The sequence below is a fragment of the Pistacia vera genome, unplaced genomic scaffold (genome assembly GCF_008641045.1).
Source record: "Pistacia vera cultivar Batoury unplaced genomic scaffold, PisVer_v2 Contig730, whole genome shotgun sequence".
NCBI lineage: Eukaryota > Viridiplantae > Streptophyta > Magnoliopsida > Sapindales > Anacardiaceae > Pistacia > Pistacia vera.
Window position 1 is genome coordinate 71,500 of NW_022196591.1, and position 16,607 is coordinate 88,106.

Consider the following 16,607-nt stretch of genomic DNA (forward strand, 5'->3'; position numbering starts at 1 on the left):
TCAGTGAGTCGGCCGTAGAAGATCTTTCTTTGGTTCAACAAGGCCCAAAAGCACTCCATTGATTAAGAATAAGAATGTTTTCTATACCGAGGGATGTAGATCTTCTCGTATGTACCAATGGAGAAGTGAAGCACAGAATTATTTGTAAAACTAAAATTGTTCTCCACGATTTGCTTGTAATGGCAGGTTGAAAAATAACACAATTTTTTCATTGTTTTTCTCAAGCATTTCACAAAACAAAACAGAGTTTTGTAACCCAGTCTTAGCCAGCTACTTACTTAATCTCCCTTCAGAATTGGAAGGTGAAAGTTTCGCCTAAAAAGTAAAAAATTAAATAACATTTGTCACATTTCAGCTTCATAATTGTGAGATAATCACAAGGCCAAAATGATATTTCCGTTCAATTGCATCGCCACTTTTTAAGTAGGCATAGGCCTCCCACAACGTCACAAAAACTATCAAAACGATCTCAGATGTGCTATTGCATCTGATCGGGTCTGGTTGGAGGCATAGTCCCTATGTGTGGCGGCATACTACCCTGGCCTGGCATCTGCATCATTCCCGGGCCCATTTGAGGCATTGCTCCGGCTGGCATGTAAGAATGATTATTCATCATGGGCATTGATTGAGGTATTGCTGGAGCAGCTGAGCCCCATCCTGCTGAAGGCTGATGCATCCCAGGCTGCTGGTGAGTTGGAGGATACTGAGATCCATTGTATTGATGTGCAGCAGTGCCCACCATTGGATGTGGCTGTTGCCCAAGAAGAGATGGCTGAGGGTTCACAATGGGCGTGTTGGGAATTGTATAATCCTTGCTTCTATCATTATTGACCTGTAATCAACACGTCAAGATCTGAATAATTGGCTATTTATCTTTAAAAGATATTTAGTCTGTAAAAGATGTCTCAACAATGTTTCACTATTTGAAGTTATGATATGATTGACTGACACAAGTGATAAAAATCATCTATATCTTCACAGTTTGCTCTATGTGTTTATGGAACCAGAGCTATTCCAAGGGCATGATTGAAATACCTTTATACTGAGATCGGTATGACGGGAGTATGATATGTGAAGCTTGCAAAACCCTCCATCATAAATGCAGTGGCCTTCCAACGCTTCCTTTGCAACAACAGCTGTCTGAACATCTGCAATTAGTGGCAATATGAATACCTTAAGTATACATTTTTAAAAGTCAGCCAACAGTGTCAATGTCGATATGAGAAATATGGAGTTCATTTTAACATAAGAAATTCACCATAAACTACAGTGTTACTTGAGGTGTGACATGCGTAGGATGTTTAATAAAAACTGCCTTTCATGTTTCCAAAATATTCCTTTAATAGAAAACTGATTCCCCCTCACCCAAGCATAAACCATTCCTTTCATAATTCTTTCTTCCACTATAATTAAAAAAATATACAGAACACGAATATCCTTCAAAAACATCATCATTTCAAACAAATCCCAAAAAATCATCAGAATAAGGGCCAAAAAAGGGGGAAAAATAGATCGACAAAGAAAGAAAACAGAAGATTAGATAAAATTGAAAGGGGAATATTAAAAAAAGAAAAAAGAAAAATCAAAGTGATACATTATTTGAATTTTGAATCTAGTAAGTTATCCAGAGCAACCATTTTCAGATCCCTTGTTTATGGACTACCAATTTTTTAGGCCTTAATACATATAATGCAGAATATAACATTTATATTCTGTTTCTAGTCAAATTTAGTATTAGATAAACGATGTGACCAAATAATGAACATTAAAAATTTTATACTTTGACAATGCATATAGGTTCAGAAAATGCCAGTATCAACATATGCACAAAGTATTCAATATATTGTTCTATATCAATATAAGTTGACAAGCTCCAAGAAATTACCAGGATATTGAATCAAGGCCTGAAGTCCACCGTTCTTATCAAACATGGCAATCTTCTGGACGGGCCCAAAAGCAGAAAAAACCTAGTCATGGGAAAAAGGAGGCAAATGGTTAGTGTTGACAAAAAATAAGCCAGCTGAGAATGTCAACAATTGCTATTATATATACCATGTGTAAAATATCTAAGGTGACAGCATACTGCATGTTCTCGATAGATGCAAGAAGAACATTGCTCTCAGGTTCTAGTTTTTTCCCATCAATGCCCACACTAAACTGCGAGAGAACATAAGAAACCTGTTTAATAAACTCAAACATAGATATTATCAAAGATTCCACCACAAAATGTAGCAATCTTAAGCATCATGTCCCCCTCAGATTGCATCTTGGCACATGGAACACATTCCAAGGTTCCATGATTCTGTGTATGGCGGGGAAACATTATACCAAGAATTCAGTCATGAAAAATCATGCACAAAAAACTGGCACCCTATATTAGGCAAAATAACCTCACGATGTACATGCTTCAAATGTGCCAAATATTATTTCCATACCATAATTGCAATTTCTAACTATCAATATATTTATCATAATAAACTTTTGAGCTCCAGTTACCTGACCACTAGCATCTATGGCTGATGGAGCAACAGGAAGGTAAGGATTAGTGTAGTCCCTGGAAAATGCAATTAACATAAATGAGACAAAAAAGTGATAAATATCAAGACAAAGGCAGAAGTCTAGCAAATAATAATTATGCAAACAATTATATAACCAACTGGATAAAGGGAACTCTGAATGGTACAAATAGTTGTAAAGAAAGCTCCTAGTCTCCCCCCATACAGAAACTAGTTTGAAGCCAATATGCAATATAGTATATTAAACAGTCATATGCCAAGTAACTGACAACTGGAATACCTGCTACGATGACTCTGGAATTTCACACTTAAATCTGTGTGGGCAGAATATGTGATCCTCAGGGTACATTGTCCCATATTCTCAGGAAGAAGATACCTGATAACAAGGACAAAAGAATCAATAAATTATTTAAGTTGCACAAATAATACTAACAAAATTATTATAACTGGTAAATGCATAGCTTCATCCATGTAACACATGAACATTTAAAAAACTATTATTGCCAGCTATTTACCATATAAAGAATAATCTACTTAGCAATGGTGAGCCAAACTTTCAAGGATTAAAAAATGAAGACAAGTAGGGCATGAGGGGCTTCATTATCCATCAAAAGTTTAATCAGATCACTTATGCCAAATGACTCTTAAATGTCTTATTGTTCATCTCAAATCATGATATGTTCCACAACAGTTGGACAAAATACCGTGTCAAAAAATTAATACAATTGTCACCTAGGGATGCTTCTTCCATCCAGGGCATTTTTTGCAGAGGAGGCAGTTTCAGTATCAGAAAATTGCACCAAGGCCTGAAAAAATTTGAAGTGTTGAGTTTAGGTTCCAAAATGAGAAATCACCGATACGATTTTGCCACAAACACAAAATATATATACACCTGAAATCCAGCTGTTTTCTCAAAAGTAGTAATCTTATGGACAAACCCAAAAGCTGAAAAAACCTGCATCAGTGAAATAAATTTTAGAAACAAGTACTGAAAAAATATATTCCACAAGCTCAAAAAGCAACTGCCCTGCATTGTTCCTAGCAGTAAATTTTAGATAAAACCAAACGCAGATGTATTTAAATTTTCCAGGTTTATACAAGTATACAGTAGCATTTTTATATCAAAGGAAAAAGAATTCAAAATAACTACAAAAATACAAAACATTGAATTTACATTTAAAAGATAGCATCTCTACGGAAGCTTTATTATCCCTGTGGAGTTTAAATTCACATCAATTTTATAAGAAAACAATAGCTCTCTCAGATAAAAACCAAAAATTACTAGAATTATGGATAATAACAAACAAAGAAACCATCCATCTGTCTCCAAAATCTCCCAACGCAAAAAGATAATAGTTTAGGTTGTTGGGCACTTTGCCTTTATGTACTTTAAAAGGCAATTTCCTCGACTTCACAATAATTTATTCACTCTTTCTAAGATAAAAGTAACACTTCCTTAAAGACAGATTAACAGCAAGTTAATTAGAAAAGGTAGACACACTTGAAACTCAACTCTTCCAATAATGGAATACGAATCACATTTCTAACCTCCAGTCAAAATCACCAGAACTTGTACAAATTAAAGATTCATAAATTCAGAAAAGCTTGCATCCAATTGGTGCAAAAACCTTATGTAACACCAGAGGAAATAAAATAAAACCAAAATTAAAAGGAATTGATAAAATCATTGCATCCCAAAAAATTATAAGCAATTGTACTGGAAAAGCCAGCACCACCATCAGCTACAGGATAACCAAAACATAATATAGAGCATGCAGATATAAAAAGAGTGAAGGGATGCACAAGAGAAAAGAAATGAAATTATCCTAAACCATCAGAATGTTAGGAATAGGAAGGTGAGGGAGGAAATGAAGGGAAGAAAGAGGTAGTGTTAAGGAAAGGAGAAAGGAGACAAACACACATGTGCTCTTTCTCCCGATGCACAAAGCTGCCATTGAAGATATTGCCTTGACATGGGCCTGCTGATCCATTTACATTCAAGTCAAACAAAAGCTTTCCAAAGCATGACAAACTGCAACCTAATTACAGAAGTTCATTGACAACATCCAGTAGTAGTATGTTTACCTTGTCTAACCATAAAAGAAAAGCATGAAAGTAGCTTACCAGGTGTAAGACATCAATGCTGACAAGGCGTGCATCTGTACCCTCAATTGTTACCAATAGTACATTTCCAGCAACATCTGCTGTTGTTTTGTTGTTTACTATCTCTTGCCTATTAGAATACTGCAGGTACACAGTCTTCCCTCGCACTTGAGCAGGCTCCGAGGATGAGGCATAATATGATATCATTGCAATAGCTTGATTTAAATCTGCCTGTGTATATGAAGAAATGAACAATGAATACCCATTGATACAATCACTAAGAAAATTGAGTTGAACAGTTAAAACACAAAGATCCACTCCCACTTACAAATTCTATAAAAGCCTGATTCCGGTTTGCTCCAACATTGCACTTTGTGTTCACAACTTTACCAAACGGCTTCCCAAGTTCAATTAATTCTTCCTCTGTGCATTCCCATGGTAAGTTTCTCAAATGTAGCACCTTAGACGGGGGTTGGGTGTAACGGAACTGTGGCTGACTAGATACAGATGCCATCCTGAACAACCACCCCAATCTAAGTTATATTACGTGTAGCCCCTTTTGACTGCAATATGAAACCCACATCAAAACCATATTCTCCATCACAGAAACCTATATACTAAGTCTACAGACCAAACATAAAAAAAGGCTTCACATCCAGATCACATCTACGCAATCATTCCCCAACAAAACTATAAATACATCTAGTCATATACACATATACGTACATATATGAAGTTATTTATAGATATATACTGTAAAAATTCATCAGCATTTGTATACTACAGCCACAAAAATTTCAAAAAAAATATAAAAATAGAACTTTCCTCAGCAACGCCTTCTTCCCAATTTGTCAATTTCTCTCATTTAATACAAAAATTTGAAACCAGCCTTTTTAAAAATTAAAGAGTAATTAACCTACAAAAGTAAGAGACAGCAAGCGCAGCCCCAAAAAAGAAATACTGAAGTCCATAAAAATTGCTGAAAGAACTTTTAGCCAGCATCTATAATTGCAAAGGGAAACAAAACTGCCGTGAAATAAACAAAAATGCACCCTTATTCTAAAAATAATCTACAAAGTAAAATTAATCTAGCGCCCGAAACATTAAATCTTGTAAAAGAAAAACCGCCATAAATACAATTACCGAGGGAAATAACAACTGATCTATTTATTAAATTGAAAAAGTAGAGAGAAATTTGAAACAATAAAAGATTATAAATCAAATACCTGAAGATTTATCGAGCCAAACTTTGATTAGGGATGTTATAAAAGTTAGGGTTTCGAAGAAGAAAGTAAAACCGAAGCAACTTAAGATTTTTTTTTTTTTTTATCGGGGTTTGAGGATGAAATATTGCGTTTGGCTCCCAATTTTTATCCATATTCCCAATCCTATTCTCCAAATAATGTTTGGCACACTATTCCATAAATATTATCCTATTTTTCATTACTTTTAGACCCCATAAAGTTATTAATTTCACTAAATGCCCCCTACATTTTTTTTTAAAAATTAATAAAAACCCCCCCATCAACCCAACTTGTCAGATTCCGGCAACCACCGTTGGTGATAGCCAGAATCTGTACAACGGCCTAAATTCCAACCATAAATGGCCGGAATTACACCGATCTGGTCGAAAAGGCCGAAAACGACGGCCACATCTTTGGCCGTCGTTTTGGCCTTTCCGGCCGTTGACGGCCATAACAGGCCGTAGATCTGGCCTTTTTCGACCAGATCCGTGGTGGATCTGGCCGGAAAAGGCCATAATGATGCGTTACGGCACAGATCCGATCGGTCTGTGTTGTAACAAAATTTTTCGGCCAGATTCCGACGATGGCAGCCAGAATCTGACATTGTAGGTGGTGGGGGTGTTTTTGTCATTTTATATAGTAGGGTCTTTAATTAAATTAGTAAACCTAAGGGCTTTTTCATAAATTTTTTAAATTTACCTCGTAATACTCCTCTATCCAACAATCCAATACTATCCTCAAAATCTTATCCAAAATACTACACCAAACGCACCCTTTGGCGCCTGGTAGGCAAATTGAGCACCCAGTTGAGGTTAGCAGATGGTCGTATATAACTTAAAAATGCGCATTTCAGATGGAGATGTGTGGTTTAGATTAAAGGGTAAAAGAGGAAAGACACTCGAATTCAATCAACGCATTACATATCCATAATTTACAGTGATTTAATTTTAACATAAATATATCTTTTACGATTTATAGGATGGTTTTGCAATTGTCCCATATTATATCTCTTTAGATCACAATTATTATTAATAAATTTATAATTATAATTTTATGCTTTATTTAAATTATTTAATTATAATTTTATCCTTTATTAAATAAGGTATTATAGAGTTATATGTATCTCAAAATTTTATTTATTCTTTTAATCATAAACCTTAGTTCAATAAATCGTAATTCTAATTTTTCTTTTAATAATTGAGGTATCCGACACGATTGTCAACCGAGTTTGTCTAATCTTCAAGGTCACAAAACATCTCACAAGCTCAACAAATCAAAGTAATTGCATAAATTTGATAAATGTTTCTTCTACGATTCGAATACAAGATTTTTTGGTATAATTAATCCTAATTCTATTTTTAAACAATGGAACCAAGATTTATGCAATTGAAAGAATTTGATTAAGATCATGTAAGTACAATGGAGATGGAATTTAGGCATTATAATTGTAAGTTGATTTGTTAAGTTTTTTCTACTTTTTTCTTCTTCCGCACTTTTCAAAAATTTATAAGTTGTTTTGATGCATTAAAGTTTCTTACTATCATGCGATGAATCTCTTAGCCCTTGGATGCATGCCACCTGTCCACTAACTACTCTTAAATCTGACGGCCAAGGTCCTCCCATGTGGCGTCGCCCCATCCACAAACTTCTCCATCAAAATTGACTACTCCGAGTGCAGTGGTTGACTGTCTTTGGCATGACGCACCTAACACAAATCAAGATTATAAGGGATTTTGCATGTAAAATTGCCATGTAATTACCAACTTCCAACCACTGATAGACAAAAGTATTAAAAAGGAAGCCATTTCCATTTTAGAGAAGGAGTCCATTCAATCAGACACCACACTCACCAGAGAAAAGGTTAATTTAGAGAGAAAAGTAAGAAAGTAGCTCGAAAGTGCACCCCGTTGTAAACCCATTTGCCACTTATTACCCTTATAATTATCTGGAGAGAACGCTAGTCAACAAAATAACAGAGGATGTAGGCTTAGAACCAACCCGTTAGACCTCTTTAAAAATTTTACATTGTTTATTATTATTTTTAGCTAGTTTGTTTTTGGCTTACGACCTGTTCATCTCCATTAGCTAATTATTCACAACCACACACCCATCTAACTTGGTCCTGCCAAGATTGATCGAGTCTCGTTTGTTGTTGCAAATTTGGAAGTAAAAACATATATGGATAAATTTCATCTCTCAACATTATATTTTTAAACAAAAAACATAAAAAATATTAATAGAAGTGTATTTTGAAAGTAAGTAAAATTTGTAACATTTTAATTGGATAAACTTAAAAGTAGGGTCTAAAAAAAATACCGCACGAAGAGTAGACGGGTGAGTGGTTCCAAGTACCCTATATTTTTGGAGTAATCGAAACCAGAATCACACAGTGCAGGTTCTTAAATTCAAGGAACTAGAACCTAAAATTCAGGTTCCGGTTCCCGGGTATCCTGTAAAAAATAATCACCCCCCTATTAGTTAAAAAAATGACAAAAATACCTTAAAAATTTACAAATACACCCCTAACAAATTTTGATTACTCATTCATTTGTGTAAAATGTAACTCATAACCTATAATCTCTAGGCAACACTTGAATTCAATCAATTCATCACAATTCACATATAATTCGTCAATCAAAACCAAAACACAAACAATTATTCATCACAATTCACATCAAATAACTATAATGTAATGTTATAATTAATTAAGTAAGCATACTATAATATAATGTTATAATTATTTAAGTAGTTATTTAACAATAATGTAATATTATAATCAATTAAATTTCTAATAATTTAATTAATTACTTATGTTTAATATTTATAATGTAATATTATAATTAATTAAAATTTTAATCATTTAATTAAGTATTGTAATATTGTTCATAATAGAATGTTATAATTAATTAAGTAATCATACTATAAATTTATAATGTAATGTTATAATTAATAAAATTCTAATCATTTAATTAAGTATTATGTAAATTAGTAAATTACTAATGTTTATAATATAATGTCATAATCAATTAAGTAATCATTTAATTATGTAATATTATAATTAATTACGTGATTATACTATAATGTACTGTTATAATGAATTAAGTAATCATACTATAAATCTATAATTTAATATTATAATTAATTAAATTTCTAATCATTTAATTAATATACTAATATTTATAATAGAATGTTATAATTGATTAAGTAATCATATTATAAATATATAAGGTAATGTTATAATTAATTAAATTTTTAATCGTTTAATTAAGTAATGTAATAATATAGTAAATTAGTAAATTACTAATGTTTATAATGTAATGTTATAAATTCATAACTAATTAAGTAATTATGTAATCATTTAACTATATAATGCTATAATTAAGTAAGTGATCATAATATATAATGTAATATAATAATATTATAATTTAATTGAGTAATTATTTAACTATAATGTAATGCTTAATTAATGTTTATAATGAAATGTTTATAAGGTAATGTTATAATTAATTAAATTTCTTATCATTTAATTAAGTATTATGCTAATGTTTATGTAGTAAATTAGTAATTACTAATATTTATAATATAATGACATAATCAATTAAGTAATTATTTAATTATGTAATGTTATAATTAATTATATAATCATACTATAATGTAATGTTATAGTGAATTAACTATTAAGTAATCATACTATAAATTTTTAATGTAATATTATAATTAATTAAATTTTTAATCATTTAATTAAGTTTGTAATAATGTTTATAATAAAATGTTATAATTGATTAAGTAATTATACTATAAATCTATAACGTAATGCTATAATTAATTAAATTTCTAATTATAAGTCAATTAATTAACTATTTAATTATGTTATAACTTATAAGTCAATTAATTAAGTAGTAATCAATTAATGTAATGCTATAATTAATTATACTATAAATCAATTAAGTAATGTTATAAAATTATAATTAATTAAGTAATCATTTAACTATAATGTAATGTTATAATTGATTAAGTATGATATTTAACTAGTAATTAAATTTATTAATGTTTATCAATTTATCATATATAATTAATTAATTGCTAATTTACTATAGATATACTTAGAACTTGATAATTGAAGTAAATAACTAAATATATTATTATTCAATCAAATATACTATTTTATTCAAAAATAATTCTTTTAATAAGATTAAAACACTTTTAATTGGATCATAATTCCAATTATTCACTTAATTAATCAAAACTTTAATATTAATATATTATAATATATTAAAGTTTTTAATATGGTGTAATTTGTATGTAGTAAGTATAATTGTATATTTATTTAATTATGTTATTCTAAAAATTTAACTTTTTTCTATTTTAAATTTTTTTATATGTAAAATAATAGAAACCCCCCATTATTCTTTATTCACATTTCACAAATATTTCATATTTTCATTATAGTCTAGGACCTCTAGGTTCCAAAACAGGTTCCAAATAGGTTATAAAACAAGTTCCAAAATAGGTTCCAAACAGGTTCAAAAAATCGGTTCTTTTTCCAGGTTCTGCCGCACAGTGTCGGTTCCCCTAAAATGGAACCGGAACCTACCCGCACATTGCCGGTTTCGGTTTCGATTCTATCCTCAAGTTCCGGTTCTACCCACTACCCGTACTCACCTATTGTAGACCAATAGCATCACTCTTTATTTAATCATATAACAGCTAATATACTGAAACAAAATTGTGCTGTTAATTATATACAATGATAAATATTAGACTGAAAAAACTTCTTCAAATTAGGTTCAACCAATTACAATCTAATACATAAGTTATAGGATACAGTTTATCTTGTTTTACTGCAAACACTTAAACAAATTAAAGTAATTGAAATAAAATTTGAAATTCTGCAAATATCTTCCCCTGTTTGTTTAACTCTTGCAACCCTATACTATTCTACTATTCTATCATAAAAGTGAAAATGTGTTTATTTTAATATTGACTATTCAATTTAAAATCCAATCATATTTTATTTAATTCAAAACTTTTAATAATTATCTTTCTCAATAAAAATTTATAAATTAACAGAAACAATTCCACCCCCAGCAACTACCGCTAACCGCCAGCTGCCACAGTTGGTCGCTGGCATCGAAATGACACGAACAGTTAGATATGACCAATCGTTCGTCAATTTGATTGAAACCGATCGTGCGCCATCCTAGTGATTGACAACCACCGTCTGACGGTGATGGTTGACGGTCAACAATTAGTTAGGTGGGTAGAGGTATTTTTAGTAATTTATTAACTTTTATTATAAGGTGATATTCAGCTAAATTAACAAATGTAAAAAGTTAAAAAATAATCTAAATATTTTTAGAAAATATTTTTCAATAATATACCAAATAAATTCTCATAATACTAGAAGAATTCAATTCAGAACCCTATTAAAAAAAGTGTACCAAACGGACTAAATTCAACTTTTAGCCGATTATATTATATCTGTGGACGATTTGTCGTTTTTCCCTCATACTAGGCAAATTGCTGCTACTCTTTAGAAACAGATCCTGCGGATCCGACCTGTCATGTACTATAAAACATTGAAGACGACGTGCCGATTATATAAAAGAATAGTAGCATCCTTATACTATGAAATTGCAAAAAAAAAAAAAAAGTAAATTTTTTAAAGATGATTACATATCACAGCATACATATTACATTACTTGTAACTTGGCAAATCAAAGTAATCAAGTGTATCCATTCATTACATGAGATAGCTAGCATGAAACTCAGTCGAGTATTGGGAGTTAATTAAATGAACATAAAGGCAATTATAAGAAGTCCCAAAGGAAGAAATAATAATATTAATCAACCTGATAATAGTTAATTATTAATTACCAATCAATGGAATTGAAACTTCAAGTGCGAACAAGCACATCCTTGTAAGGTGTTGGAGATCCTACAATTGCTGGTTCTGTTTCCCCGGCTGCTACTGGAGCAGCCGGCTTTTTTATCCTCTGATGTTCTTCTATAATGAGTGGAACATGGCCTTCTCTTTCTTGAACTAGTCTCTCTTGTGCTCCTCCTCGCAGTTTCTCAAGCCGCAGCACATTAAGTTGTTGCATCTTGAACACTTTTACCACATTCGTTATCCCTCCGACGAAGAACAATATGCTTGCACCAATTCCCAACCACACCCAAGTACTTCCCTGCATCAAAAAATTCTAATCCTTATAACTCTTATAAACTCGGTTTGATTAAGTTCTTATGTTATAGTATTTACCAATAGGTCTAATCCATGATGCATTTGTCTGGCTTGCTCGCGGCAATTGATGATGGCGCCCACCATTAACAACAAACTCCCCATCAAGAAAGGGAGTTGGACACTTTGTTGCAAGATTTGGACATGACCATCAGCTCTCTCATAGATTTGACATAAATTGTGGATGGATCCAAGCACCCATAAAACAGGGCCAGCAATAAGCATGTTCAAAGCATGCTTTTCCAATTTAAAGAAACCAAATCCTTTCACTTTCTGTAATTTGTAGATAGTCAAAGCAAATCAGCACATTAATTTCCAAACTAAGGAATTTACCTATAATTAATTTCTTTTCAAATGTGGATATTAAAAGTGGGGTTATCAATTTGACATTAATTTCCAGAAAAATCACCAGTACTTAACAATATAATAATTATACATAGAACGAACCTGAATGAAGAGAAAGAGAATTCCCAAGAACAAAAGAAGGGATCCCAAAATCTGAACAACAGGAACTGCAAACTCAACGAGCGCAAGCTGGACATCAAATTCCATCAATGGAAACCGATAATCGAAACCCGCAAGATGGGCAAGAAGATCATGAGCATTAACCACCATCATCAACGCTGAAGCTATAAGCAAAAGCACCAAACCCGACTTCGGTTCCCAGGAAAACTCGGCTGCAAAACCAGTCAATAGAACAATCGTAGCAAATACATACAGCCCAGCGTTTGTGTATTCCGCCCGGTTCCTCGATAACCGGGGCCCGTAAATTCGGCTCTCTCGTGCCGATGCAAGCTTCACCATTTTGTCAGTAGAATACTCAGGCTAAAACAAAGAATACAGATGAATATGGCGTCAAGATTGTTGTTTATGATTAGAGTTTAGTGTTTGTAATTCGTAGTTGAAGAAAGTTAAATGGAGATGGAGAGAAGTGGTGGCGTGATTGTGAAGAAGAGAGATAGAAGGGATACGTGTCTTCATGCATGGAGGCCAGTTTACGCATAAGTTTGAACATTGAAAGAGACCACGTGTTCACATTTTGTGTGAATTGAGATTAGAGTATAGAAAGGGTCATATAGACAACTATCAATGTATTTTGAAACTTTTGTAAGAATATATAATAATTTCAAGGGTTTAATAATTTTAACGGGGTTTCTCATAGAGCGTGAATGAAATTAAATAATGATTCAATTTTTTTTTTAATCTATACCTTTTAAATAAATCAAATGGGATCAGATAGGTCTGTTTAAATCTATGGGCCCAGTTAATAACAATGGAACAGTGGACTCGATTTGTATTGAGAAATCAAACGGTGCGTTTTGTTGCATTCTTCTGTCTTCATTCCAAATATGTTGTTAAGAACTTATGATCGTGTTTCCCGAGAAAATGGAAGCATAAACGGTGGAAAAGCTCGAAACTGTACTGGACACGTCACCAAACACAGCAAACGCATAACACCCACATAGTTTCCACTCTCCACGAACAAGCTCAAAAAGGCCAGTTTATTAACGGAAACGATACTGTGCCGTTACGTGACGGTAAAATCAAAACACCGGCAGTTAATGGTAACGAATTGGCTGTTGCGGTAAAGCATTAACGGTAACAATGATAATCGGGCCACCATTTAACCACACAGTCCCCTNTAAGAATATATAATAATTTCAAGGGTTTAATAATTTTAACGGGGTTTCTCATAGAGCGTGAATGAAATTAAATAATGATTCAATTTTTTTTTTAATCTATACCTTTTAAATAAATCAAATGGGATCAGATAGGTCTGTTTAAATTTATGGGCCCAGTTAATAACAATGGAACAGTGGACTCGACTTGTATTGAGAAATCAAACGGTGCGTTTTGTTGCATTCTTCTGTCTTCATTCCAAATATGTTGTTAAGAACTTATGATCGTGTTTCCCGAGAAAATGGAAGCATAAACGGTGGAAAAGCTCGAAACTGTACTGGACACGTCACCAAACACAGCAAACGCATAACACCCACATGGTTTCCACTCTCCACGAACATGCTCAAAACGGCCAGTTTATTAACGGAAACGATACTGTGCCGTTACGTGACGGTAATATCAAAACACCGGCAGTTAATGGTAACGAATTGGCTGTTGCGGTAAAGCATTAACGGTAACAATGATAATCGGGCCACCATTTAACCACACAGTCCCCTTCAAGAATGGGCAGTTTATTAAAAAGACATTTGGAGTTAAAATTTAATTAAAAGGTTATATAGTTTATAAATGTTAACTAAATAGCCTTATTTTTTATTAAGCTTAATTAAATATGATTAGGGGTTAATTAGGATTAATAAATAATTGTGTAATCTTTTAAAAATTATAATATGTCCCCAAAGAGTTGAAATTCTTGCAAATAAACCCAACCACCTTCTTCTTCTTCCTCCTGCCACGTTAACGCATTCCTCCGCCATTAACATCTTCTCCAACATAGATCCTTCTCCTCCTCCTCCTCCTCCTGACATTTCGTCCAAGTATGTGTATCTCCCTTTCGATTTCATATTTCGATTTACAAGGATCTGGGTTATGATTTTGATTTAGCATGGATTGGGTTTGGGTTATGATTTTGATTTAGTTGTTTAGGTTGTTGGGCTATGTTTGATGTAATGGAAGTTGAAAGGAGTGAAATATGTTGAAAATTTGTTCTGGGTATGTGTTCTAGGGATGATGGATCGATTATAGGTGGAGATGACTGAAAATGTGTTCTGGGTATGATGGATCGCTTAAGCGATCTGGTAAGTCTGGTAATGCAGTAGATAGATCGCTTAAGCAATCAGGTATGTGGCATAAGATCGCTTAAGCGATCTGCTAAAAGTCTGGTGTATAGGAGCAGATCGCTTAAGCGATCAGTAAATGACATAAGATTGCTTAAGCGATACATCAGACCATATAAGCGACTGTGCAGATTCTTTTTAAAATATTTGAACCCTTAGTACAACATTTAAGAATATTTTTTTTCTTGCATTACAAGTAGTTGGCTATTATTACACATGAGACAAGTTGTTTTGGGTGTTGAATATTTTGGTGAGTGGGTGGAGGAAGAAAGTAGCTAGAAGTAGATTGGGAAGAGCAAAGAAGTTATACCAATTGTTGTGAGCACATATGTTAGTTTTGATGAGTTGATTGATGAAATAATTAGAAGAGGTGATTTGAGTTGCTCGCGTAGTGATATAGTTGTGAAGTATGTTTTAAGCAGAGTTCTTGAACATTATAAGGTACCATCCTGCTATATTAAAGTCGGATGAAAGTGTGAAGTTATATATGATTGATGTGGCCGATAATGGTTCGAGGCCGATTTTAAGGGTTTCTTTTGTAGAAAAACTGTTAGAAGTTGGTTCAAAGGAAGGGGATAACGAGGAAGTAGGCAGAGATTTGCCTGGTTTTAATTTGAACTACGAGGCCATTGATTTGTTAGCTGAAAAATCAAGAGTAGACAGTGAATTGGGTGGTGAGGAGGACATTGTAGAAGAGGTTGGTGATGTGGGGCAAAATAAAAATGTTAAGGAGGAGGACCCCGTAGATGTTCCCACAGATGTAGATATTCCTTTAAATACAGATTATGCAGAAGACGTAGATTGTGAGGAAGAGAACACTATGGTCGTTTATGCAAGTTCAGAGGGGGCAATTGGAGGTAGTAGTGAATCAGCTCATGTTTTTATGGATGGATCGGAGTTGCGCATAGAGTATTTATTTGACAACAAAGAGGAAGTGGTGAGGAAGCTAAAACTTGTTGCCGTGAGAGATAATTTTGAGTTCATCACCAAAAAGTCAAATTCATTGGCTGTGACGGTTGCATGTTGTGATCAAAAGTGCAAGTAGCGGGTTTATTGTAGAAGGTTGGCGGAGTCAGAAAAATTTATTCTTTGCATATATACCCGTGAGCACACATGTGGTTTGGAACATATTTCAGGTGAGCATCGACAAGCGTTCGTTGATGTTATTGGATAATTTGTCAAAAGTAGGTTCGTTGAAGGGAAATGTCCATCTACTAAAGACATTCAGAGACTTGTGTGCACAGAGTTGGGATGTGCTGTTAATTACTGGAAATGCTGGAAAGGGAGACAACAAGCACAAGATTTTGTGAGGGGCACGCCGGAGCACGGGTACGCAGTATTAGAAACGTACCGTTATATGCTCGAGTTGACAAACCGAGGTAGCAAGACGACTTTGAAGTGGGATAGGAATATGATGTTTAAATATTTTTTTGTTGCTTACGGTTCTGCTATAAGGGGTTTTGTAAACATGAGAAAGGTGTTGGCTGTTGATGGTTGCTTTCTGATAGGAAACTATGGAGGTACATTATTGGTGGCCACTACACAGGACAACGAGAATCACACATATCCTGTTGCATGGTCTGTGGTTGACTCTGAGAATGACGAGTCGTGGACTTGGTTTTTTCAGCAATTACGTACGATAGTGCCTGACAGTGACGAGTTGTGCATAATATCCGATAGGCACAATTCTATAAAGAAGGGGATTGCT

At 33.3% G+C, this 16,607-nt stretch overlaps 2 protein-coding genes across 8 annotated transcripts; both read right to left on the reverse strand.

Annotated features, from left to right (window-relative positions):
* Nucleotides 1-180: 180 nt before the first annotated feature.
* LOC116115087 (polypyrimidine tract-binding protein homolog 2) lies at nucleotides 181-5,947 on the reverse strand. 7 transcript variants are annotated; one of them, XM_031401226.1, is made up of 12 exons: nucleotides 5,846-5,947; nucleotides 4,948-5,134; nucleotides 4,641-4,850; nucleotides 4,436-4,498; nucleotides 3,409-3,470; nucleotides 3,221-3,322; nucleotides 2,797-2,892; nucleotides 2,497-2,554; nucleotides 2,053-2,157; nucleotides 1,886-1,967; nucleotides 1,036-1,148; nucleotides 181-832 (listed from the first exon to the last, which is right to left on the reverse strand). In XM_031401226.1, the coding sequence occupies exons 2-12, from the start codon at nucleotides 5,131-5,133 to the stop codon at nucleotides 479-481; spliced, it is 1,431 nt and encodes a 476-aa protein (XP_031257086.1). In that variant the 5' UTR covers nucleotide 5,134; nucleotides 5,846-5,947; the 3' UTR covers nucleotides 181-478. The 7 variants fall into 7 exon arrangements, with proteins under 7 accessions (XP_031257086.1, XP_031257087.1, XP_031257084.1 ...); XM_031401227.1 differs by having other exon boundaries at nucleotides 4,436-4,495; nucleotides 4,948-5,182; XM_031401224.1 differs by having other exon boundaries at nucleotides 4,948-5,182.
* A 5,813-nt stretch (nucleotides 5,948-11,760) lies between these two features.
* LOC116115102 lies at nucleotides 11,761-12,908 on the reverse strand. The gene is made up of 3 exons (XM_031401250.1): nucleotides 12,552-12,908; nucleotides 12,303-12,377; nucleotides 11,761-12,051 (listed from the first exon to the last, which is right to left on the reverse strand). The coding sequence occupies exons 1-3, from the start codon at nucleotides 12,906-12,908 to the stop codon at nucleotides 11,761-11,763; spliced, it is 723 nt and encodes a 240-aa protein (XP_031257110.1).
* Nucleotides 12,909-16,607: the final 3,699 nt, after the last annotated feature.

Bases quoted from the DNA above. Each gene is read 5' to 3' on its own strand.
- LOC116115087 (XM_031401226.1), bottom strand. From the start codon at position 5,133: ATGGCATCTGTATCTAGTCAGCCACAGTTCCGTTACACCCAACCCCCG. The intron at 3,323-3,408 runs GTGTATATATAT...AAATTTTTTCAG, and splicing joins AGAAAACAGCTGGATTTCAG to GCCTTGGTGCAATTTTCTGA. The intron at 2,893-3,220 runs GTATTTTGTCCA...CCTTGTTATCAG, and splicing joins TGTATTAATTTTTTGACACG to GTATCTTCTTCCTGAGAATA.
- LOC116115102 (XM_031401250.1), bottom strand. From the start codon at position 12,908: ATGGTGAAGCTTGCATCGGCACGAGAGAGCCGAATTTACGGGCCCCGG. The intron at 12,378-12,551 runs GTTCGTTCTATG...TACAAATTACAG, and splicing joins TTCTCTTTCTCTTCATTCAG to AAAGTGAAAGGATTTGGTTT. The intron at 12,052-12,302 runs GTGCTTGGATCC...TTTTTGATGCAG, and splicing joins TTGCTGGCCCTGTTTTATGG to GGAAGTACTTGGGTGTGGTT.